At 40.7% G+C, this 26,013-nt stretch overlaps 1 protein-coding gene across 1 annotated transcript in view; it reads left to right on the top strand.

Annotated features, from left to right (window-relative positions):
• The window catches only part of CTNND2 (catenin delta 2), a gene marked incomplete at both ends in the record, with an annotated part of 573,915 nt that overhangs the window by 274,846 nt on the left and 273,056 nt on the right, over positions 1 to 26,013 (top strand). Inside the window, one exon of the mRNA XM_082479407.1 lies at positions 16,403 to 16,597. Within this exon, the coding sequence (XP_082335533.1) occupies positions 16,403 to 16,597 (195 nt within the window). The remainder of the gene's footprint in view (positions 1 to 16,402; positions 16,598 to 26,013) is intronic.

A 26,013-nucleotide genomic window follows, 5' to 3' on the forward strand; every position in this document is an offset into this window, starting at 1 on the left:
CCCTGGTGTTGCAGAGCCACTCCTGCATCTTCATCCAGGCTTAGGGAAGACTAGAGACATGTAAGACAATGGTAGGTAATTTTATGCGTTGCTTTATTAAAGAAAATATATATATAAAAAGGAAAATAAAAATGTTTTAAGACTGCATCATGCTCAGTCAGCTGTACTAAAAGGTTAGGTTTTAGAAATGAGTGTTGGTGTGAATCACTTTGTGTAACGTTAGATGGAAAGAACATTATTCAGCTATTCTTCATGTAGTGGTGACATGTTCCAGTGAAACAAAAGCTGCAGCATCCCTTCAGACAGTGCTGGTGCCACTGCTGATAACTTCAGTGCTCAGCCTCGTGTTTGCAAACACAATCTTCTTTCAGGTCCCTGTAAAATCAAAAAGAAAAGGAATTTGCCCCATCTGAGGTAGTACTGTTTGTAGCATGTACGGTATTAATACTAAAATAACATGGGTTTATAAAACTGTGGCATGAGTTAATATATAGAATATGCTTTATACCCTTTACTGAGCAAAGAGTTCTAAGTTTATCAGGGTCTTAACTGGTTCCTTCTGCTCCTTCATCCGTCTTGTCTCGCTCTTCTTCCTCTTAGCTGGGAGCCCTCCTTTGCCCTTTCTCCTACTGTACGCTTTCCATTGCATGTGACATGTTGAACCCTGGTTTCCTGCTGAGATTTATGGTAGGACTGTTATTTGATGGTGAGTGTTGACATGTTTTGTTGGCATTTTGGTGTGCAATCATATGGGTACAGAACAGATCAGCTGTGTATGGGATAACTGAGGTACATTACCACCAGGATGGATTTGGATTTCCTTTCAACAGCATGAAAATATTGGATCATCTATATATCACTGGTTCATTGCTGTCTTTACAAAAAAATATCTGGGTAAGTGTTACAGTTCTCCTGTAACTGTAATCACGCTGCGCTATACGCTTGTGGTAGAATGGCTGGATTACTGCTTGTGAACATATATGCATCCACCCCCTTCTTGCATACTACTATGGGACAGGGGACGGAGGACGGGGGGGGGGGGAGGAGAGGAGAAATAACTCTTTTAGCAGGGTTAGATAGTATTAAAATCAATGATAGTGCTAACCCATGTTAATACTAGCCTCTTTGAGGGATTTGAACTGTATGCAAGTAAAGTATTTTTTTTTAGACTACATCAAACCCAAATTCCCACCAGTGTCCGCAAGTGCAGACAAGACTTCACCACACGCATCACCATTCAGCTTTTGAGCAGGGCATTATAGATAGGGAAGGTACACGCAAAGTGTTAACCCAAAGCCAAAGTGGATCTAAATCACTCCAGAATTAAAAGTTCTCTGTGCCTTAAGATCCCCGCCTGAGACACAGGGCTGAGCTAATAAAACAGTCTAGGTATGAAGTGCAGTTGTACTTCTTTGGACAGGTGAGGAAGGAAAATCTTTGGATTTTTTTGTATTTTTTACAGAATCCTGTGAGTATTTCTTTGATAGCGAGAACAAAAGTGGTTCATTAATTTTAACCAAAATAGTTTTCTATAGATTTTTTCCTAAGGTTGTTTTTTTGGTTGTTTTTTTTTTTTGTTTGTTTGTTTTGTTTTTTTATTAGCTAGAAGATTCCTTTATCTGCCTGTCAGAGCCTTTACACGAGGTCATTGTTAATGCCCTTTTTTTCTGGGATGGACAGTACAGTCCTAGGATTATTTTCTCCTTCTACTCTTAGTTTGTTTTGAGACTCTTTCTTTCAGACAAGAAAGCAAAACAAAAGATTTTGAGGCATCCAGTAATATTTCAGATATTAATCAGAGACTTACAATTTGTTATCTTTCTGATACTAAGTTACTCATTTCCACATTGTGATCTGGAGGTTAGAAGTGTTCTTTTGGTCTTGGAGTTGATACAAATACACAGCTTCATGTTCACTTTGCTTTTCTTTGCCTCTAGTTCTACTTCCACCTATTCCTTCAGCGATAATTGTATTATTAATTGTCACAACTGAAACATTTACAGTAGTGCTCAATTCCAGCTTGGACAAGGTATCCAAAATGGACAGTCTACAGCAATGAAGCAGAAGGAATAAGAGGGAAAATATATTCTTATTGCCATGATTTTTGTTCCTGTGTCTTTCAAATCTAGTTTACATGAAATTAATTTGCTTGTAGAAGAGGGATAATTGACAAGAGCTACACATGGCCGCGCCATATACATGGATGAATCTTTGAGCTAATGAACTTGAACTTTCAACTCCTGTGTGGGCAAACGTTACAAATGTGTCTAAACTCGCGTCCTGTTCTTGTACTGACCAACTGACCATCACCTTTCCCTTTGCTTCCCGTTCTTGGCATGGGAAATCATTTGACTGATCTTCTAATGGTCTTTCAGAGGGATGAGAAATCAAGTAATATTGCGAAATAACAAGCTCTTAGGCAAAGAAAACCAACCTGCAGCATTGCTGAACATAGATTCAACTGGTATGAAGCTGCCCTGAATGACTGCGGGAAGCTGAGAGGCAGTGGCTGTTTCTGGGCTTTTAGGGGAATGTAACATCAAAGATGCTTCTGGTCAGTGCTGAAGCCTGTGCTGTTGTGTGGAACCACACAAGCTGGCATGCAGCTTCTGGCATCTGGTGCTGAGCTTTGGCAGTGTATGTGGAAGGCCAGGATTCAAACGCTAGCGTGCAAGACACTGGAAGGAATTTCTTAAGCATCAGAGAAGAGTTTAAAATGCCTATGCTTATATACCTGCTGAAAAGATGCATGAGAAGGGAGTTGAAGTTGGCAAAAAGCTAGCAGAAAGGTGGTTAATTCAAGGAGCTGGAATTCTTCCGTCATTTTTTCTTGGCTACTGAAATCCAGTGAAGTATATGAACAGTGTTTTGGGAACCAAACTTTTTGGAACTTTTGTTTAGAGCAATGGAATACAGTAGCCAGTGTTGGGGACTCCAGTTCATACAGCTATGTCTTGCTTATGTTGATTTGTTTTATTTTTAGTATGTGAGATTACAGGAAGAGGCTGGGGCCTCATGGACCGTGATATGTCCAAACTTATGGGTCTTGAGGGCATGCTAGTGAGGCTGGGTCTTGTCTGTGCCTGTTACCGCCCCTTTTGCACTCAGTTCTGAATGGTGTCCTCATGCACCCATTGTCTTCTTCAGTTACCAGGAGTGTGAGTCTGGGTCCTCCCAAATGTCTTTGGCCTTGAACTCACTTGTTCAGAGCAGAAGGGAGTGTTGTTGTGTGGGATAGGGGGTATTAGGCAGGAGGAAGGTCCCCTTCAAGTCAAATTTCTGATACTTGGGGTTTTGTGGCATCGGTGAAAATATTTGCTTGTGTTGTACCGTCTAAACTGGGATGACTGTTTGTCTCACTTCTGCACTGGGCCCAGAAGGCCCATGTGGAAGCTGTAGCTTCCTCATGGGCTGAAACCCCATTGCAAGGCCTTACCCAATAGCCTGGAAATGTTTGTCGCAAAAGTCTCAATAAATAGTGACAGAAATCAGTCCCTCATGCTCTTCAGGTATTTAAGAGAAGTGAGAACATGCTCTTCCATTTTTACCGTGGTGGAAAACTTCATTCTTTCCAGTTGCTGTAGCACACAAACTGTTTGCAGTTGGTGGAGTAACTGAGATCTAGAAAGTCAGCGCACAGTTAGTCAGTAATGTAAGCATTCGTTTGTTGGGATATTTAATAGCTTTTTGGGTATTGTGTGCACACACAAGCTTTAAAGCAGTGCAGGTGGCTTTAATCTAAAGTTGAGTGATTAACTATGGCAGGAAGAAGATTGCAAAGTGGGGAGGTGAGGGAGGCTCCCTTTATTTAAGGACAAAACTTGGAGGGGGGGGGGTGCCCATGGCTGCCCATGCTGAGGTGCAAAGTAGCCACAGGTGAAATACATTAGCCATCAGTAGTGGCTGCCAGAAAGTACACTGGACCAAATTCTCTCTATAACCCATCATTGGAGATAAATGAGGCAATTTTGCTGTAATCGCAGGGTCAAACTTGAAGATCACCTAGGTATGGACCCAGAACAGACAGACAGAATACTTTTTGGTTTTAATAAAAGTGGTATTGCGGAGGGCAGAGAGAGATTGTCTAATGATAATGAATTCATGGAACTGTATATTATCATAAGTGGGTAGAAGCAAAAATCAGAATTTAATATGCTGAAATGAGAAGGACCAAGTGATGACTAATCTTACAATTATAAGGCATGGCATATGAAGCTGCCAGTTGGATGACATAGATTTTTAATAAGTACATCAAGTTGCAACTTGTAGTGTGTAAGTGAAGAATAGAAGAGTGCCGCATTAGTTTGAATACAAGTGGTCTTAAATCTCAGGCAACCCTCACTTTTCTGAGGAAATTTTTGCATATGCTTCTCTGCATTTATCTCTTCCATAGTGTATGTCTGTATCTTCCCTTACGGCCCCTTACCCTTTCCCTCCAACCCAGGTGCAAGCCATCTCTTTTATCAGATAGTCAGCTGCGCTGCTCTGGGGCAGTAAAACCTTTTGATCATAGGACTGAGGCTCTCCCTGGGTTTAAAGAACGTTGCCTGGGAAGAAAGCAATGGTGGAGAAGGAGCTGTGGCCCTCTGATGCTGGGGCAGATTTCCTGCGACTGGAGAGCAAAAAGGACTCCTCTCCTGGGGGTTCTTCCCCCTCCCACACCTCCGCTGGCATCCCGGTTCAGCAGGGATGCAGTCATGTTTACGTTTTCTCACCAAAAGGTGCCGTAAGCTCTTGAAAGGCTTTCTATCAAAGTGCTGGGAGCACGATCTGCCAAGGAGGGTGAGTTGGACTCTTTCAGATATTTGTCAGGGAGGGGACAGGGGGGAGAGAAGATGGAGGGAGATGAGACAACAGCCCTTTTTGTGTTTGGGGCTAATAATGCCCTAAAGAAAGGCAGGACCGAGTAAAAGAAAAATTGCAGATGAGCTAATCATGGTGCTTTGTTGGACATCACAACAAAAGCTGACAGAAAGGAAAGTATGAGACATGAAGGTGGTAAATGGTTAATGGAATAATTTGCAACACGAGTTCACCAAAACCAGATTGTACTGGAATAACTTGCTTATTGACCTTTTCTTAGATTAAATCTGATGTCTTTCTATTTCCTGTCAGGGCTCTGAGCACACATTTTCTGTAGTGCCACTTGGGAGATGTTTAGTTAAGCTAGCGAAGATGGATATTCTTGCAAGAGCGTAGGTGGGCAAGGGCTTGGGCAAAGGAGCATTGTCAGTTTGTCATTTTGAAAATCAAATTAATGGAAAGGAAGGATGCTACTAATGAAGTCCCACAAGGAAAACTCTTTTGGACACTTGAAAAATACTTTTTCATGTTATTATCTCGGCACAAAACCCCGAAATATGCCAAGGAAACTTTTTGATAGTGGAATATTAGGAGGCGGTGTCTGAAGAAAGGAAGATAAATCTTGCGTAGAAAGAGTTTCACAGATCAGAGGGAACGAATAGAATTGGAGCCAAGCTAATAACACACCTAATAGCTAGTTACAAATTAGGGATCTTTGGTTGAAAACAAGAGTAGGAAAAGACCTGGGTGACCTGCTTGACTACAGTACGTCTCGGCCACCTATATTAGGAACATAATAGAATATTTCGCAGCCTAATCACGTAACAAGCAAAATTGGGAGTGTTATGTAGTGTTAGCACTTCATCTGGGGAGCTGTATACGACTGTGACCCTCTGTGGGGAAGAGAGACTCTTTCCATCCCTCTTCTGATCTGCCTGGATGATCAAGGAATTAAGAAGCCTGTTGTACACACACCCGACTTAGTGTGTTTCCTCCGTTTCTTAACAGTGGAAAGACTGCAAGCTTACGTACCTGCCATTAGTAAATGGAGGTTATACATCAGGACTGCTGAATCCTGGTAAGAATAAGTAATTTGATGAAGGATTTGACAACCTTTTTTTCAAAGACAAGAACAGTTGAGTCCTTGGATGGTAGCATCTGACCAAGGAGGGACTGAGGGCAAAAGGTGGCTTTTCTTCACACAGCAGGCTTTTCTTTTAGGGCTTTGACTAACCAGCCGTGTTGTGTTTGGATTATGTGGAGGATCTTTGTGGTAACTGATGCCCTTCAGTTTTCCCTTCAAGGGGGAAACATGGTAGCCATGTTGAAGATAGAGTGACTCGAGCCACGATTGCACTTTGTCTGGTCTCTGATCAAGCTTCGAAGTTTTCAAGGCTTATTTATCAAACCTTTGCATTGCTTTCAGTCTGAAATTGGGGTTCTTGTCTAGCTCATGTCATCCTTGTCTGTGGTGCACCTTGAGCTGCTTTTGGCAAGAACCCGAAGCTAATGCAGAATATAACTGAGTAGTCTTCTCCAAAGTGATCTAATTTGTGTCCTCCCTTGCTTAAGGTCCTATCCTGAGAGTCTTGGGAATTCGAGGATTAACTGCCTTAGCCGAGGATCTCTTTTTCTCTGAAGTTTATCAAGATTGTGATGGATCGCATGCCACTGTTGTTCTCAGTCTGCAGCAGGTTTTAGACTGCTTTTGTAATATCAGGCAAAACTTGATGCAAATGTCTTCAGCCAGCCATATGATCATGGAACTGTTGGTTTCGCAGCTGAGGCATCCATCTGACGTGCAAATGATGTCAATTTGCACTTATGAATAACCAGGAACTAATTGTGGGGCATTTCAAAATCTCTCAAGTGTTTGTCACCTTTGCACTAACATGCATCTCATCCTTCTAATTCAAAGTACTGTTAAAGCCTTTCTTGAAGCTGAACCCTTCCAGTGGTTAATTGCAAACTGCTGTGAACACGTTTCTTCTGTTGCTTATCTTAGGTCTGCTTTCCTTTTGCCTGTGACCTGTCACCATTTGTTTCTTGCAGCATTTGTCATGGCCATTTCTTTTTGGCTTGGACACTCTGCTCGAATGACAAGACTCTTTCAGCTTAAGGTCCTTTCCTTGCCCTGCTTTTTAGGGATAATCTGAATTTGTGAGATTCACGGCACACTGCAAGGTCTGTTTTGCTGGGTTTGTTTCTTTTCTTGTCTCTTTTTCTTTTTTTTTTTTCTTCAAATAAGTTCCTGGGAAAAAATCTGTAGCCATCCATTTCCTCTTTCACTTGCTGCTTATTGTGGGAGGATTTACATAATATACATTTTTGGGTTTGGAAGTTGGATACTAAATGCTTACTATTGTGTGATTGCTATGTTAGTAAGAGTAATGAATTAAAAGAGAAAACTTTTTTATGGGATATAATCTGTACGATGATTACTCCAGCATAAACTTTGCGTGAGTCCTTAAGCCCCTCATGATCTCAGTGTTAACAGTATTCCTTTTCTTTGTCTCTACACTCAGCATTTATTTTATTTCTCTTATTTAGAGCAAGCCTGTTAGAATTGCTTTAGATTATAATGGTTTTAATAATAGGAGATTATTTCAAGTGTTTTAGCAGAGGTCTCAATTTATATGTAATGGGAACAACCTAAAACCAGCTTGAATAATACTATGATAATCTATTGAACAAAAAAAAAAAAAAAAACAAAAACAAAAACATAATTGTAAAAGTGGATAATTGCTGGTCTAAACATTTTACCAGGCATAACTAAATTCTTTAGTTAGATTGTATTCAAATTGATTATGTATACATTTAATGAAAGCTCCATGTTTTCACTCTCGCATTTTAAATGCAGTGAGTCTCAAATGGATAATGAAAACTTGATGAGTAACAGAGTGTGTTACAGAATATCCAAAGCGATCTTCCCTTTCCTGAGTGTGGCGTTGAAAGAAAGACAAAGATAACAAACCCCGGGTTTTCCCCTGGAATGTCACAGCCTTATGCATTGGGTCTTGGTGGATTCTAGAGACCGGGGATTGCAAGCAAATGCTCGCTAAGGAGGAGAAAGCTGCTGGGAGGAGAAAGTGTTTAATATGCTATCAAAGATGACTTCACATAAAAGAACAAATGGTATCTGATGCTTGTCTCCATTCTCTCAGTGAAATGCAAGTTTTGAGTACAAAGTGTTACAGATAAAATCTCCAGAAGTTGATACTGTTCACGTGTCTAACAATATGCAATCTCATTGTAAAAGGAGTTGCAAAAGATAAGTTGATAACACTCTTCTGTTGAGCAGACCCCAAATGTGGTGTCTTGGATTTCAACTGCGTGTATCACAGTGGAACATAGGTTTGCAAAAGAAATATGCACAATATTAATCATAAATTAATGCTTTTTTTTTTTTTTTAAAGTATGCACACATGGTCATGATTCTTTGGAACTGTCTATTTGCATTTTCCCTGTTAGCAGGAAAACCACCTGTGGGAACTGGGAACTCCCAGGAGTGACAGTATGATTAGATCAAAAATTCAGGTTGCCCAGCAAAAGCCAGTTGAGGAATACTGTAGTTAGACAGACTTGACCCTTCATTACCCAAGTGAGTTTTATTTTCTGGTGTTACCCTTCTCACAGTATTACAGAGCAACTATTCTCCCTTTGGGAACCACTGTTCTGCAAAAAGCACGTTCCTTAATCAACAGTTTTTGTGCCAATCTCCAGACTTTCACTTGTAGTTGAATTTAAGCTCTAGAAATCCTTTCTGTTCCATATGCAGGGAGGAGTCGATGCAGAAAGGTTTTTCCCCTGCACCAGAGCTGCTGTGAGAACTTGCTCTGTTTAAGGTTGACTGAGCTGATGCTTCGTTTGGGCGGAAGGGTTGTGAGTTGCTGTTTTTTTTAAGACGCTGTGCTTTTCCACGATGTTAAACACGATCAGAAAGTGAAGTTTTCAGTGGCGGGCATCAGTGGAGTAGCGCTGGGTTTGTTTTGCTGGAGGCAGCAATACTTTTTAGCAAATCACTCGTGTTTGCTGGAAGTGGTCTCTAGCCCTACAAAGATCTATGGGGTTTGGGACGTTTAGTCTATAGTGCTGCTGAGCAGGCAGAAATTAGGTCCCCAGGTCTGCCTTGTGCCTTCGGGGGAAGGAAGACCCAGCTTTGGGGAATTAAGGATGCATTTTTCTTCCTTTTGGTTTGCAATCCTTGTCAGAGAAGTATTAGCACTTCTGGACAAATATTCTGTGGAGGTGTTGTGTTTTTTTTTCTGGCTATTTGCTTTTGGGACACATCTCACCAAAGGCACTAGTATTTCTGCTCCTTTACTTGCTGAGTTGAACGTATTGGCACAGCATCTGCTTTAGCATAGAGCCCATGGTGCAACACAAGCTATTCCAGGTCAAAATCGGAAATAACAAACTTTTATCTCTTCTGAGATGTTTAGCAAAACTTCAAAGGAGATTTCTTCTGCTGCAAAGGCTCGATGTTATTTTTCAATTGTCATGAAGCTGTGGTGAGCTATCCAGACGGAGTATGTGTGGCTGCTTGGCGTTGTTGCTTAGTAACATCATCTTCCTGCTGAGGCACTCAACCCGCAGTCAAAGTGGGTAGTGAGCAGGAAAGTTAGAAACAGTGATTTGTATTGCTGGATAGCAGTGTCTGTTCCTGTTCGTGCATGGGACTTCTTTCCCTTATTTTGTAAAATTGATAGGGTTGAGGGGGAGGGAAGAGGCAGAGCTTAAGAGAAGGGATGGGGGGAGGAAAAAGACACCCAATGTGATAATTCAGTTAATAGTTTAAAAAAAAAAAATTAAAACGTTATCTATCATTTTCTGCCTTGCTGAGGGCAAGTTGTGTTTGCTGTGTGGTAGCAATTGGTTTGGGGAGTTTTTGTTTTTCGTTCTTCCTTCAGCGACAGTTCCCTCGATCAGAAATGAAATGGGAATTATCTCCCTGAACTTGTCTGTCACATTTAATCTGCTGCTTCTTCCTGGCTATCTTTCCCTCTTATCTCTTTGCTCCCAGTCACACTTCTTTTCTTCCACTAACAATTTATTTTTGATAAAATGTTTTAAGCAGGTGAATGCTTTTCAACAGAATGAGGACAGTAGCAGGAAAAAGAAAATGCTTGTGAGGAAACTCAAATTTATGGTCTGGGTTTTTTTCTTTTTTTTTTTTGTTTTCTAGATTTGTAGAATTAAGATAACCTATGCAATACTTTGCAGTAAAGTCGCATTGCATGACTAAAAAGTAAACATAGACAACTTAAGAAGTTACTTTTAGCTTTATTTCTCTTTTTACAAATACTTAGGAGTGTAATTTCAGTATTTGGTTAAAAACTAGTTTAAATGGGGTAAAAATTATCCAGATGCATAGTAAGCTTCATCAAATGATTTTTAAAGTTTATTTTGGGCTCGTTTATTACACTTTAAAAAGTATAATGCATTTTTCTTTTTGCCCTACCTACCTACCTACCTTTATTTTTAGCACTGATGTGAAAAGTGCTAACCCTAGGTCAGAGGCTGGTTTTGCAGTGTCCCTTAAGCAGCCAAAGCCAATCTGTTTTGAGGAGACTTGCCTAAGATACTTAATCTGGTTAATGGGCAAATTATGTCTGGGAAATGCCACAGTATGAGCCGTACTGCTGAACGTGACAGTACCCCGACAGTGAAACTGCTAATAGGTTTGACAGTGCAATGGTAGTTTACAAGAAACACTCCAGACCATGCGTCATATTACACTTGAATCTTTTAAGTAGAAAACCTGAGGAAAAGCAGTCGGAAGATACTGACGAATGAGGCAAGTATGTTCTTTCAGTTCTGAGGGCTTCTGTGTTGTGGCACATACTTGTTTTGTGGTGATCTCCTGTAGTGTAGACTGGGGGTGCCAAAGTAGCACATCCGTGTTATTTCCAGACACCCAGAGTTTGACATAAGTTGAAAGGCATCGTGTGTAATCAGTCAATTCAGTGGTGGTATTATTTCCTTCTCTATTTGTACAAATAGTCCCGAGTCAGGGGCAGAATAGTGCAGTGAGAATGCAAAAAGTATAAAGACACAAATTAGTTTAATTCTGAACTTTTGTAAGTTAATCTTAAATGTCAGTATTTGGGGAAAGAAAAACTTCAGACCCAAATCAACATATTTAGAGAGTGTGTGTCTAAAGTCAAAACAGGTGAGAAACCTGTGTTTAAGAAAAAGCTAAACCCAATTAAAAGGAGTTTAATCCAGACTGTGTTTTGGTTCTGGTGAATGTAGATCATTGGTATGCTAAGGGCACGAGCTGACATACCCAAGGTGTGCATTAGCTGGTACTGCCATATGGCCTGTCATGTCTTACTGGTTAATTTAACCATCTGTCATGTCTTGACAATTTGTATTCACTTTCAGTACTTCAGTTAGATACGTCTTCTCCTCTTTAGTACCTTGCTTTTCATCACACAGTGCTGGCGTATTCCCATTATCTGCGTTTTATTAGTTTTACTTATAATAACATTTGTTGTAGGACATACTGTCCTCTTCCAATGTTGTGAGGAGAAGAAGCATGTGTTCAGACAAGCATTTTGTAGAGGTTTCTGCATACATTTCTGGCAAAAAAAGATCAATATCAAAACTCTAGCTATGAATGTTTTGACTTCTTTCTCCTCCTCCTCCCCCCCCGTTCACTTCTGATTCTGCACTGGGGTTCACATCAGCTCCTTTACTACATAAAGTAAGCCAGCTTAATGCGTGTAAAATAGCTTTTATTACATATGAGTTCAGAGTAAAAATCCAACATGTGAGAAGGAGGATATGAACAGTAGCTTTTTCAGAATTGCAGTGAAGCTATGACCTGATGTACTGTATAATTTATATATTTAATTTTTTTTTATAAGAACAGTAGCATTTCGGGGCAAGCATCTAAGTGGGACTCGTGAAAAAGGGGTTTCAGCCGTGAGGTACCATTTAAATGAAAAAGTTCTTTCAGTCCTCTGAAAAGCATGCAGCATGCCAAAGGTACAAAATTGCTCTGATTCTCTTTTAGTTTCTGTGCCTGCAGTTCTTATCTCGCAGATAGGGTTATTACAGTTTTGCCATTGTGTGGGGTTGGGTTTTGTTGGTGTGTTTTTTGTTTGGTTGTTTTTTTTTAAAACTCGTAATCTAAGAAAATCTTGGTGCAAATTAAATGGGTAACGTTGTCATTATATTTAAAATTTAAACTCTGTACAGCCAGTTGTGGATGGTCAGTCCTCTTTGTTAGAAAATCAAATCTCCTGAGTAGAATGTGTCATAGTGTGTTGAGAATCGGAGTTTGATACTTAGAGCCTCAAGTAGCTAGAGATACACAGTGTGTTGAAAAGGGTGGGGTTGCAACCAGTTAAGTTAAACACATTACTGACAAGTGGTAATATAATGGTCATTGAGTGGTAATATAATGGTCATTGAGTTTCATCCTCAGATCCTATCTCATTAATGGTGTTCCTGTATCATAAACACAAGGAAACTGTTTAACAGGACTCTTGATGAATGTATTTTGTGATGGAGGATTTCTAAATGAAGGCTGAATGGTTTATCTGGCCAAATCTGGATGGATGGCTTCATGTTCGGATCATCACTTGCATATTTCATGTTTCCAACGAGCTCCTAAATACTGGAGAGGAGGGTGGTACCGTATGCTCTTGCTTTCTATCAGAGATGGTTAGAGAGTATCATGAATTTGTAGGGCTCCTTCTCGGGGGCTGCAGCATGACTGGTTGTAAAGGCTTTCACAAATGAAAACTGTGCGGGCTTCATTAAGGCATATGCAAATGCCTGTGTATCCATTCATTTGAATAGTTTTAACGTCTTTAGTTTCTCAAAATGAAAAATGCTGCCAATATAGTCGTTTACTTTATTGACCTAAGATGTCAGATTAGCAGTGTCATTCAAATGTGTCTGCTGTATTCATTTCCATGACAGCCCGCACAAGCTCTGAAGAGTAATTAGGGATTATTTTGTGTATTTCTCTGAGGTTACACTTGTCTGATTACAGTATTTCTCTTCCTGTGGGAAGTGAGACTTTGTCTAAAAACAACCATTTCCCTATACTACTGAGGAACATATCTGAATAATTTTGAAACCTTTAGCTAGTGAGGGCTGGGGGGTTGAATGCAAAGGGTGGAGGCAGTTTTTTTTGATCCAGTAGGCGTGACTGCGCTCTTCCTGGGTTCTTTCTATTGCCCTTCTTGAGTGTCAGAGGAGAGCAAAGGTTGTAGGAATGTAGTACCTTTTGTCTGGTAAAATTTCTGGCTAGTTCTAGGTTATCATCATTGCTCTGATCTGATTCACCTGGCTGGGGGCTCAACGAGACACCCCTGCTGGAGGCTGACCAGAGTCTTCTGCATCTCTGTGGAGCTTTTAAAAGTAGAATGGACATTCCACTTTCTGTCAGGTTTCAGCCTTGACTTGGAGACTCCAGGAGACAGGGAAGACTCTTTTCTGTATGCTTTGTTCTTACAGATCATCAATTTCTGTTTGTTTTGTTTTGTTTTTTAAAATAAAAATAAAACCATATACTCTATGTACATATTTATTTTTTTTCTCCAACTTGTTTGCTTCACTTCTGATGCTTCTCACTGCTACTTCAGAACCTTTTAGTTTTCTTCTAGTTTTCTCCACACTTTTTGCTGTGATGCATCTCTGGCATTGCAATCAAACAATTTCTGTCTTTTGTTACACTAAAGATTTTACTGTTTAAGGAATTAATTGTCAAGTGTTTTCTTCAACCCCTGAATAATGATTTAGCTCTTCTCTAGGTTTTGGGGGTTTCAGTTTGTTTGTTTGTTTTTTTTTAATCTAGAAGGGAGAAAAAAACCCACTCCTTCAGAACCATGATCATAAGTTCTGTGTCTACTCTGACGCTAAATACATCACCTGTAATTAACGTCTTGCAAAACTGTAAATTCAATAATGATTTCTCTTTGAGCTTGTACCTAGACTTGTCTTCTGAATGGGCTTGATGACTTATACTTTCCCAAGGGAAAAAGGGCATTGCTGTTAGGGATGGGTTGGCTGGGGAGAGGGGACGAGTGCGTTTTTGCAATATGTCAGAGAGTTGCGTGTGGCCTTGATGCACATCACCGCTTTGGTTTCAAGCGCCCCAGAGTGGTGTAGCATTATTAGTAGGGTGAAGGGGATGGTGGCTGGTTGAGGTTTAGACGAATGCTGTTTGGGGTAAGCCATGTGTTTATGATGCCGTTAGGTTTAGGGAAGCCACTTCTAAGGGCGATGAGCCTCCTTGAATGTGAGAATGGTAATGGTCCTTGGTAATCCCATGTTTTATTGCTTCCTGGTAGCATATTGATTGCTGATGACCATTCTGACTTTGTTGCTTTTCCAACCTATGTGAACTTTAGACTGCATTAATGCAAGGGGGTTTTTTGTTGTTTTTTGTAGGTTTTTTTGTGTTGTGTTTTTTTTTTTTTTTTAAGCAGATGATGCAGCTCAGCTTGCAGCTTCAGATAGTGAAGGATGTAGCTGCAGCTAACCCAAGATGCAGGCAGAAGGCATGTTATACCTCTCTCTTTCTTAGTGGCATCAGTTCTTTGAGTTCATGGTCTTCGTTTTGATCAGTTATCCTAACCATCTTTCCAAAGTAGCAGCGGAATATGATGGAGAGGCAGAGTGTGTAGATGAGGTAGGATGCAGTTGTCTGAAATCCATCACATTTCCCCTTTGTTTTCTCTTTTTTTTTTTTTATGATAAAAATCATCAGTGCTCTCCAAAGAGCATTGTTAATTTGTAAATGGACAAAAGAAATGTAGCACTTATAGAAGGTGCTGTAATTCTTTATTCCATAGCAAATCTGGTTTGTTGATGCACTACTGAACCTCTGAAACATTGCCCTCAATTTTTCTGTATTTTTTTTTCTCAGATTGAAACAAGTACACTGTGAAATTTGGATATAATCATAATAGGCTGTATTTTAGGCCACTCTGAAGGATAGTAGACTTTGGTAGAGTTGTTCAGCTGCTCTGACAATCAGTCTCAAAGATGCAGGGTTAAAGAGCGTTTTGAAAATGAAGGCCATGAAGAATTTAATTCTATAATAGTGATATCAACTTCCTGGATAATTGCAGTAGTTATAGGTAAAATATGTCTTAGGGATTCATGGCAGGCTTTCTAGTAGGGAAACAGCAGAATTGCTTTCAGCAGTGTGCTAATGGCAAGTCAGTCTGAAAAATGTTTGAAGGGAAAAATATGCAAATAGGGTATTCCACTGAAAACATGCACGTACGTTGAAAAATTCAGAAGAAAACACCTATATGGCACAAGCTGATTAGAAAGAAGGAAATGGAATAAATTATTCTTTTCCTCCAGACAATTTGTATTAAAGTTTAAGTAACTTTGTGTCTGCACATCTTTCTCATTTCTATCCTATGTTGCTTTCACACATTGCTTTATGTCTGTGTTTTGCATTTTAAAAATATTTAGTGTTTGTTTATGCAACAAAACCACTGTCAACACCCTGAATGTGGTAGAGGCTTTCAGCAGGGATGGCTACACTGTTTGTCTGAGCAGCACAAGCCAAACTAGTAGAACTTTGCCCACATCCAAGATTTTAATCTTACAGGAGCGTCAGCAAGGGATGTGATAGTTGTATCTTTGATTGCTTTTCTAAACATTTAAATAGTATGTTACTACTTTGTGGTATAGATTTAACCTTTGTCAAGTGTTTCTTACCTACTCGCTTGCTCCTTGCCTTCGAGATGTGTAATATTTGGGTGGTTTCCCCATGGCTGTCCTTGGGAATCTTGCTAACAGACCACAGAGCTGAAGTCTCTAAGTGATGAAGTGATTCAAATGCAAGAAGTAGTCACAGCTGGAAATATGCTTGTCTCTGAAGTATCATGATAGAATACAATATTTTAATAGTAGAATAAAATATTTTAACGCAATTCCAGTTGATATTTTTTTTTAAGAAGAGCTATATCCTTAAAATATTTTTTTTTCCAGAAGGCATATTTAATTTATTCATTCTCAGAGGATTTAAGTTGGAGAAGGTCTTGGCGATATGATTTTTTTGAACTGTCAAGGACAAAATGTTGATAGGGCACGACTGTTCTGTTGTACTTTAGCGAAGTAGTGAAAAGATCAGCCTTCATATAACTACATCTATTCATTAGCTTTATCTTATTTTGTTTGTAGATCTTAACATATGGGCATAAGGTGTGAATTTAGTTCTGACTTTGCTGGTTCCTTCTTTTCCCCCATTCCTGATTCTTCTGTGGACCCGTTTGGTCTAGGACATTCCTGGATCTCGCAGCTTGATTATTTTAATTTTTTTTTTCCCAATTAAAAATATCTTCTCTGTGTAAGAAGAGATGGCTATCTCTCCAAACTTTCCGTGGAAGAAATCCAGTTTTGGAGTAGATGCGGGCAGCTGGATGATGCAACTAAAGTGATTAACTGGAGCTGTTGCCGCCCTTGCATGCTGTTTTTATTTGTCTGTTGAAAACATTTATTTCTTTGTTTGGGTTGTCTTTGAGTTGAAGTGCTGCTTTCAAATAAACTTTTTCCAAAGTAGATCCTGTATTTGTCACTTTTTCTCTCTCTCAAACGTCTCTTCTAAATCTATTTGCAGCTGGGTCTCGGGCATCTTACAGCAGCCAGCACAGCCACCTTGGCTCCGAGTTAAGAGCACTGCAGTCTCCAGAACACCATATAGATCCTATTTACGAAGACAGAGTTTATCAGAAGCCCCCTATGAGGAGTCTCAGCCAGAGTCAGGGGGACCCTCTGCAACCAGCACACACAGGCACATATCGCACTAGTACAGGTAGGTGGATGTAACTTGCATGACTGTCTTTTTCTGAGCTGTACCTTATTCTTTAGTGCTAATTATTCTTCTCTTTCTAATGTGCTAAACAAAATGTGTTGTGTGCATGCCAGTCAAACAAAATACCTTGTGCGGATGGCAGCTCTATCAACAGAACCCCAAAGGCACACACAAATAGGAGACATACTTAATGTCGTGATATGTATACAGTAGGTTAAGCTAATTTGGGGAGGGGTTTAATAAAAATATTCTCTCTCTCCCCTTACGATTAATCTTGTGTATTGTCTTTGAGGAAAATCTGTTGTCTCTGAAGAAATTGCTAGGTGGTGTTTTGGGTTTTTTTGTTAGCAAAGGTATTTTGTGTGTTGCAAAGGGACCGCAAAGTTCCTTCCACGTGAAGCTAAAGGATCGTTCACTTGGTTTCGAAGTGGATCATACGTAAATGTTCTTCCTCTCTCCTGTGGAGGTACACTTAGGTATAGGTACACAGACTTATGTCTGTTGAACTATGGCACAGAGAAAAGCTGTTGGCATCACGGTTAATCCATAAATAATAATGACTGTTCATGAAATGCATTGGTGTACAAGTCCTACTTGCAGAATGTCCTCTCAACCAAATGCAATACAGCTGTATGTTGGAACCCACAAATAGATCACAAATCAACAGGGATATTTATGGTATTTAATGCACAAAATAATTAGAGTACATAAATGCTACATCCAAAATAGCCTAAAGCAGATGTAGAAAGAACTTGCCTTAGGAATTGTAAGTATTTCTGGTGTTTCATCTTTGCTGTGTTGATCAAAGAGGGAAGTTTATGTCCATTCTCAGATCACTCCCATTTTCATCAAGAAAAGGTTACCTGTACTTTTTGGAGCAAGATACTTTGCTTTCTTTTAAAACTTTTTTTTTTTTTTTTTAATTTTTAAAACTATTTCTCCAAGGGCAAAGCTGGCAGTTTTTTCATGTCCAAACATTTCTGTTGCTTTATGCAAGTTTTGGGTGTTTGGAGTACAGGAGAAAATCCTTAAAATGAAGACTTTTCCACAGAATTCTCTAGTTAAATACCTGTAATAGCTTATACTTTTTGAAGAACACCATCACACCATTTCCTTCCTGTGAAAGAAATTACTGTAGTATGTTTTGTTTAGAGTCCTACGTGTATATGAGAAAAGAGAATACTACTTTTTGCATGAAGAGGACAAGACCTCTGCCTAAATCACTGAGCCGCAGAGGCAGTGATAGTGAACGAAGCAACTTTTTATATTGAACTTCACGCCTCATGTTCCACATGTGGCTGACTTGTATTTCCGATACGATGCGCTCTTTCCCAGTAATGCCCTGAAGAGGGTTTCTTGTTTTGCTTACAAAATATCCCTTGCTTCTCCGTGCTGAAGTAGCAGGATGTCTTGTGACTGTAATCTTCCCAACACCTCCTTAAGGAAGAAAACCCTGTCAACACAGATCACAATTACAGTGAATGAAACTGGGACGCAGGATGTTTGTGGGTAAAACCTGAAGATGGGTTTTCAGAAGGGACGAGGAAAAGCTAAAAACCTGCACTGATTTGGGTAGCAGAAATGGGCCCTGTGGAGGTGAATTTTCTCTTGCTCTTTGCGATATGGGTTTGAACATTGCTCCAGGCTCATTCTGAAGACTGACCCCATCAGTCCAGCTTTGTGTTGGGTTTATCCTCCTTTGCTTTCCCCCTCCACCCCTATCATTGGGGTCGGGGGAAATAAAAGCAGGTGGATGCATGCCAGGCCAATTATTCTGTTGCTCTGTCAATAGCTGTTAGCTGTGGATGCTGTCAGCCGTTCACACAACCAGGCTGAATAGCTGTCAGCGCTCAGAGGGAATTTTGGGCTGGATCGGATCAGCTCTCAGATTCCTCCTGTCTCTACTACAAATGCCCTCTATGTGTAGGAACATATCCCTTCTGATGGAGACCATACAATTTTTCTCAAATTAGCAGAAAGGAGGGGAAGGAGTCTAACTGAAGTTTGGCGCATATAACTCTCTATTTGTTCTTTGGGTTGTCTTAAGTGTTTTTTATTGTAGGACTGAATAACCATTTGTCTCGACTGTTTGGTATAAGATATGAGGGATGTAGATTGCTGTGTACTCCCTGAGGATATATGCCAAGGGTTCGTGGCCTGTATCTTCTGTGCGCATGCCTCACACTGGGGAGGGGGGGAAAACTTGAAGACTTCAGCGTGCTCCTTTATAGATCATAGTTCGTTCTTTTGTCTATTACAACAGTGCTTTTAATCATGGTGGTGGTGCATGCTTTTCAACATCTCGTGCAATAAAAAAAGGGAAGGCAAACTTAGTCTAAGGACTTTGTCCTAAGCCTGATTCTTTTTTCTCTGCAGCTAACAATGTCCATTAGGAACAAAAAAATATGCTAGTTATGCTTGCAAGCCATTTACTACTTTGTTTTCTTTAAAAGAAGGTGTTCTTCCTGAATTGAAACTTTCACTGAATTTGGAAGATAAGTGACTCAGAATGGAAACTTTAAAAAAAAAAAAAAAATACAGACATCACCACTTTCTCTTTTGTGAGCTCTTCAATACTTATTACATTCAGAAATGTTTACACAACTAAGGATAAAGCCCACTCAGAGTTTTTCATTCTCTAGGTGAATCAACATTCAATGAACAGAATTCAATAAGCTAAAATTTCTCTACAGGGTAAACTAAACTCAATTTGTTTTATTTACTCACTTTTTTTGAGTGTTTGTTTTTTTTGTTGTAACTTTCATATTTTCCTTCTATTTCAGTTGTGAATGAAATACATGACAGTAGTTCTGCACTAAGGGCTGCATATTGCAGAAGGTACAAAACAGTAGGAGCTTACTGAACATCTCCCTCGCTAACATAACTTCGGAAAGGGGCAGGATGGATTCTTCATCACTTTGTGGTTTAAATTTTGACCAGGTGTGGTACTGTCACGCTGTCTAAACTAAAAATAATCTTTCAAACTTGACAGCAGTACCTGCATAGGCTTTTTTTGGTCAGTAGCTTTTATTTAACAATCCCTTTTGGTCTTCAAAGGGTAATGCCTCCTCTCATATAGAAAGTGCCAGCCCAAACTTTTGCGTTAAAAGTAGCAATAAACATGAAATTCTAATTTTGAAATGAGAATGCACGAAAGATGTACTTGGACAGAGTACTCGGACATAATATAAATAACGAATTAATTTACTTACTGAATAGCAACTTAGAATTTGAATTTGTAACCCAAGTAAATAACAGTAATAATTTTTGTTCAGGCAGGTGTGCTACTTATTTTCCTTTTATCATGGTTTCAGCTGGGATAGGGTTGACTTTCTTGCTGGCAGCTGGTTTTGGATTTGGGATGGGAATGGTGCTGATAGCACACTGGTGGTTTTGGTTATTGCTAAGCAGTCGCCTTTTTTGCTCCTCATATTGCCCCACCAGCAAGTAGGCTGGGGATGCACAAAAAGTTGGGAGGGGACAGCCGGGGCAGCAGACCCCAACTGACCAAAGGGATATTCCATACCATGTGACGCTATGCTCAGGATGTAAAGCCAGGGGAAGAAAAAGGAAGGAGATGTTTGAAGAGATGGTATTTTGTCTTCCCAAGTAATGGTTGTGTGTGATGGAGCCCTGCTTTCTTGGAGATGGCTGCTGATGGGAAGCAGTGAATGAATTCCATGTTTTGCTTTGCTGGCATGCGCAGCTTCTGCTTTACCTATTGAACTGCCTTTATCTCAACCCACGAGTTTTCTCACTTTTATCTTCTGATTCTTTCCCTAGAAGGGTAGGGAGAATAGGGAAAAGAGGAGGGGAAAGGAAAAACCCTCATGGGTTGAGATGAAGACAACTTAATAGCTATAGGACAAGAGGAAATAGTCTCAAGTTACGCCAGGGGAGGTTTAGATTGGATATTAGGAAAAATTTCTTCACTGAAAGGGTTATCAAACATTGGAACAGGCTACTCAGGGAATGGTGGAATTGCCATCCCTGGAGGTATTTAAAAGATGGGTAGACATGGTGCGTAGGGACATGGTTTAGTGGTGGTTTTGGCAGTGTTAGGTTGATGGTTGGACTTGATGATCCTCAAGGTCCCTTCCAACCTAGATGATTCTATAATAGAGCAATAATGGAAAATAAAAATAACAGTAATAATAACGGTAAAAGAATATGCAAGAGGAAGTAATAAACCATAAGTCACTCTCACCACCCAGTGAATTGGTTGCTCAGCCTGTCCCAAAGAGGGATCATGGATTCCTGCCCCCCCAGCCAACCCCCGTTTGTATACTGAGCATGTCTATGGTATGTAATATTCCATTAGCCAGTTTGTTCTGTCTATGCTTCCTTTCAGCTTCTATGGGAAGCTGAAAAAAGTCTTTGAATAATAATAAATATTACCTGGCAACAACTAAAGCAATCTGCATTATCTACAGTCCTTTCCTACCAAATCTGAAACGCAGCAGCCACTAGAAAGAAAATCAACTCTATGCCATCTGAAGCCAGGACAGTATCCACCCCATGTCTATGGGCCGCACATCTGGTGTTTAAGTTAAACCACGACACCTTATAAATGTAAAAGCCTTACATTATTAATTTAAATCCTAAGTTAATAATAGTAGAGATAAGCTTATTTGATGGGATGTTTACATGAACACCGCTGGAATTTGAAGAGGGCTATTTGAAGGGGGTAAGGATTGCCTTTCAGCCAGGGTGGGACACAGAACCGGTGAGTGTTTGCTTATTTCCAGAACTAGAAGTTTAGGCTAGGGGTGTAGTCCATAATTATTGGCATTTAATTCACGTTAAACATGAAACAAGTTCAAGTGGGTAAAATCTCAGTATTTAGCAAGCCTGGGATTTCTGTAGCTGCCTTGTGGACAAAACAGTTTCGCTGTTCGGGTTCTGGGCTGTCAGTGCTGACCTGCAGCAGGGGAGCACGGCTTCAGCAGTGGCGGGGTCTGTGGGATCGGTTCCCATCACCCTCTGGAAGCTGGCAGCACTCTGGAGTTTCCTAAGGACGCTTGCTTTCATCACAGCCCCTTGGTGAAAGAGATAAGCAATCTTTTCTAAATAGGATGTGATTTCCAGATGAAGTTGTTAAAAGCTTTGAAAGAGCGCGGTCCCCAGCAGTCTGGGAGGCAGGGGTGGTAAATGAGGGGGGCTGCACTTATTGTGAACTGTCCACAAATTAGGGCTTTATCAGTGAAATAAGTGCTGCTGGTTTAAAGCAAGGCTGGCTCTGGTAATCGTGGACACTTAGACCTCAAAACCTGCAGAGTGCTCATACTTTAAGAGCCCTCGCTGGTTTCAGGGGCTGCAGGCAAGTATCTTTGTCCTTGACCTCACACAAGTGGCAAGGGTGAACCAGCAATTACGCTGGAGGAGTGAACCTGTCCTCTTCAGCTCTGTGAAGGATGTACACATCTCGCTGGCACTAGAGGAACCTTGACAGTCTTGAAGAAAGCTTAAGCCTCAGGATGCACAGCCTGAGAACGCTCTCTGCCTCTCGCCCCTGAAGGTCACCATGGGGAAGGCCTCATGATCAGCTCAATCCTGGGAAGTCCAGCAGCTTTGTATGGTCGCGCGGCCGGTTGGCATTAGTTTTGAGTGCTGGATGTGTGGAGCTGAAGTGCATCCTTGAGGAAGACGGGGCATGCAAGGAAGGCACTGTGAGGACTCTTCTGTGCCTCCGGGAGAGAGGGGGAAGTGTGGGGACTGAGGCAAAAGAAGGGTTAAGTGTGGTAGAATTAATAGGGAGGAATAAGCAGCTGCAGCACTGTTTTGGCAGATGATGAAGTTGTGTGAAGCTACTCCCTAGATAAGGAGGTGCTGCTCACACAGAAGAGAGATTCCCTTTTCGGTGGGAACGTGATCTTTCAGAGTACGCGATGGTGTAAACAAGTAAAGTAGAAAATTACTGGCCTTGGTAGAAAAGTATATAAAGCGCACACTTGCTTAATAAAGCTGATTTCCATCCTGCATTCAGAGTCCGTGCCCCTTCAATCTCTGACAGGGAAGGGGTTAGGAAAAGGAAGAGTAGGGTCTGTGGTTGGTAGGATATTGCTGAAATTACAAAGAGGACCCCGAAATGAAAGATTTACTGAAGGGAGGTCAAACAGTAAAAGGATAAGCAGTCGAAGTTTGCATTGCCTCTTCAGAGTGGCTTAGTGCGGGACTTGAAAAGTTTACCAGGCATGCTCTGGCAATGGGCTGTCTGTTAGGGAGCATGTGTGGGGCAGGGGCTCCTGCAGCACTTCTCGTGCTTACCTCCAAAGCTGCCCGATGTCCCTGTGCACACAAGTGATTGCCAGGCTGCCCTGCAGCTTCTCTGGTGGCCTCCTGTCCTTCGGGCCAGGTCTCCCCAGGGTTCTTCCTGCCAGTGGTTGGGTGGTTCCACCAGTGCACCAACACCTCCGAAGCTTTCCCTTACCAAAAGCTGTGCTGCCACAGGCTGCACCACATCCTGGGTACCATGGTGGAAGGTGCTGATGCAAGAGAAGAGGCCTGTGAAATTTGTGATGGCAGAAGCAAACCAGAAGCGTGGCTCTTTGCGAGCTGGGTTTCTGTGCAGAGGGAGAGTGCTGTCATGAGAGCTGTGGAGAGTCGGGAGGGGCTCCTTTTCAGAGGGAAGAATTATCTCTTCCTTCTGGCCATGGTTTCTGTTCAAGCTCTTGCCAGCAGCAGGGAAAACTCTGTACTTCATTGTCTTGTGGTGTGGCTCAGGAAAAGCTGCTGAAGGTCAGAAATACTATCATCTTTCTGGACAGATGCCGTCCTGTTCTTCTCTGCCTTCCTTCCCACTCTTGCCTGGTTCTTCATTTGCTGGAGGAAAGGAGGCTGCACCCAGGGATGCCTTCTGTTGAGTACTGCTCCTAGTTTTTGGTAACTTGGTCTTTCTCCTGTAAAAGTGTGTCTTGCTTTAGGTGGGGTAAGGGCAGCCTTTGCTCCCAAAGTCCAGTCTTTCTTCATGGATTAGACATGCTGCTGGAAGGATGGGAAGAGGACCCAGGTGGCCGTGCCAGTGTTTGCTGCTTTGCCCCTGCTGCACTTGGCCCGGGCTTTTGCTGTCCTGGAGGTTAGGCAGTGTCTGAGGGGAAGATTTACGAGGAAATTTGGTGTTCCTTCTCTCATCACTGAGCTGGTGGCCTTCTCCCAATGCGGCTGGGTTGTTTCACTTTTCTGCCTCCTTGCTCCATCTTATGAGGTGCCTGTGGTGAGGACTGGGACTCTATTTAGGACCTAAAGGAGAGAGACAGAAGAGGGAGAAGCAAAAACCCCTTTTCCTGCTGCCCCAGACAGGAACAGCCTGTACAAAATTGATGGCACTGTTGGTTTGGCTTTTCTTCAGGGAGGGGAGTTTGCTAGTTTTGTTGCTCATGGGTGGTCAAACGGCTCTGACGTCTTCCTCCTCCTCCTCCTCTTCTCATTTGCACTGCACGAATGAAGCAGGGCAATCCCAGCTCTTCGGTGTCTCCATCGCCTTTCCTTCTTCACTGTCATCTTCACTACACTCTAAATATTTGTCTTCATATGTAATAAAATAATGGATATATTTGATGTTTTTAGAAGTCATTATTTCAAAGTGAAGCCTTTTTCATATTGTGAGGCAATTTTCTAATATTTGAAAAATTGGACATATGAAGAAATCTAGACATCTGTATCCTATAAGAGTGATTTACTCTTCTTTCAGGAATAATTAAGCCTATTTTATTGCAGTTATCAAACTGATGGCGGTTTTCTGTGTCTGCTTTTACAGATAAACTTGTTCTTTAACCATTTTTCAGGTTTTTAACCTTAAATGTTTAACCTTTTTTTTCTTTTTTTTTTTAGTGGTTATGAAGTGGTTTATAACAGTATTCAGATGGCATCTGAAACAAATATAAGAATGTTTTTTTAAAACTTTTGCTTTTAGAGATATCATCCTGATAGTCATTTACGATACCTTATAGAAAGCAGTCTCTTGGTGACTTGTTCTCTTCAGTCATTTCAATTCACTGAAGTTGTCTATAACCTAAACATGCTGAAAAAACTTTATAAAATTAACACAACATTCTTATGTTGAAATGAGACTATGTCAAAATAACGTTAGAATTGGAGCCCCACAATGTCATGATGAATTCCATGTAGAGGGCTTGGTTCACAGCTTTCTACACCCACAGGGCACGTAAACGTAACTTCAGCTCTGAGTATGAGCCTTGCGCATCACCAGTGGCAGGTTCCACAGGGCAGTTTATATCCCAGTTGTCCCCCAGCTATCTCATCCATTCTCAGGTTGTGTTAGTGTTGCTCCTTGGCATGGAATTGGAATTTAGTTAGCCAGATGTATCACTTAAAATTCCTTTTATTCATTAATCTGAAGTCTATGGAATTACAAGGGCGTTAAAAGGGGGGAAAAAAAAAACAAACCCACAGTTTTCCTATACACATGCAGTTAAGTGTTTTCAGATTCTTACAGTGACCATCAATGAGTACACTGGTAGAGTTTTACTTTGCTTTCAGAGCAACATCTGGCTATTAATGAGAAGCTACCTGTTACACGCTAGTTCCTGTATTACAAATATTTAATTTAAAAGTGAAAAGAGAAGCTCAGTTTAGAAAATGTTTTTCTTTATTTGGCTGAAGTTGTCACTTCAGGCAAAAAGGAGGAGCAACAGAAAAATCAGCTTTAACTTGCTACATTTGTATTAAACATTTTTATCCATTATACTACTTCTCAAATCTTTATTTAGTTTTTGTTCAGTGTAAAATGCAATAGTTAGGCTATAAATACCAAACATCGCCTCTTTCTGCTTAGGTTGTGGGTTTTTTTCTGGCAGAGGGAGAGGTTTGTTTGTTTTGTTTTTTTTGTTTTGTCACAAGCTGATGTGCTGTGCAGGGGCATACTGTGATGCCACAGCTGCAGATTAATTGAGAATCATGCTGGTAAATCACACAGCATGGAGTTCTGGCTATAGGACATAATGTTTTCAGGGAAATTAAAAAGAAAAATTATTCCTACCACTGCATCTCTATTAGTTTGGTAATGTTGTGATAATAGACCTGTATTCCTACCTGACATCCACTTGATAACATTGCTTTGGGAGAGAGAGTTATAGGGAACAAGCGGGGAACAAATCTTCAGTACAAAGTAAATTGAGCACAAAATACCTTGGTGATCTGCATAGTGAATAACAAATCACCTCGAAGCAATGCAAAGTCATAATCCTATTTCATTTGACAGATCCGGGGTGTCTGGTATAGCCTTATCTGTGTTTTGTTCTTGCATGTATGTTTTTAGGTGATTCTTTTTGCAGGTACAGTGGCATCTCTTCTCTGAGAAAGAATTTTTATTTTTCTTATTTTATTTCCTGCCAATTTTAATAGGCAGGAATATAATAAAAGACATTGTTTTCAACTTCAGTGGTATCCAGTGGTCA

The sequence above is a fragment of the Vanellus vanellus genome (assembly GCF_965231255.1).
Source record: "Vanellus vanellus genome assembly, chromosome: 2".
Lineage (NCBI taxonomy): Eukaryota > Metazoa > Chordata > Aves > Charadriiformes > Charadriidae > Vanellus > Vanellus vanellus.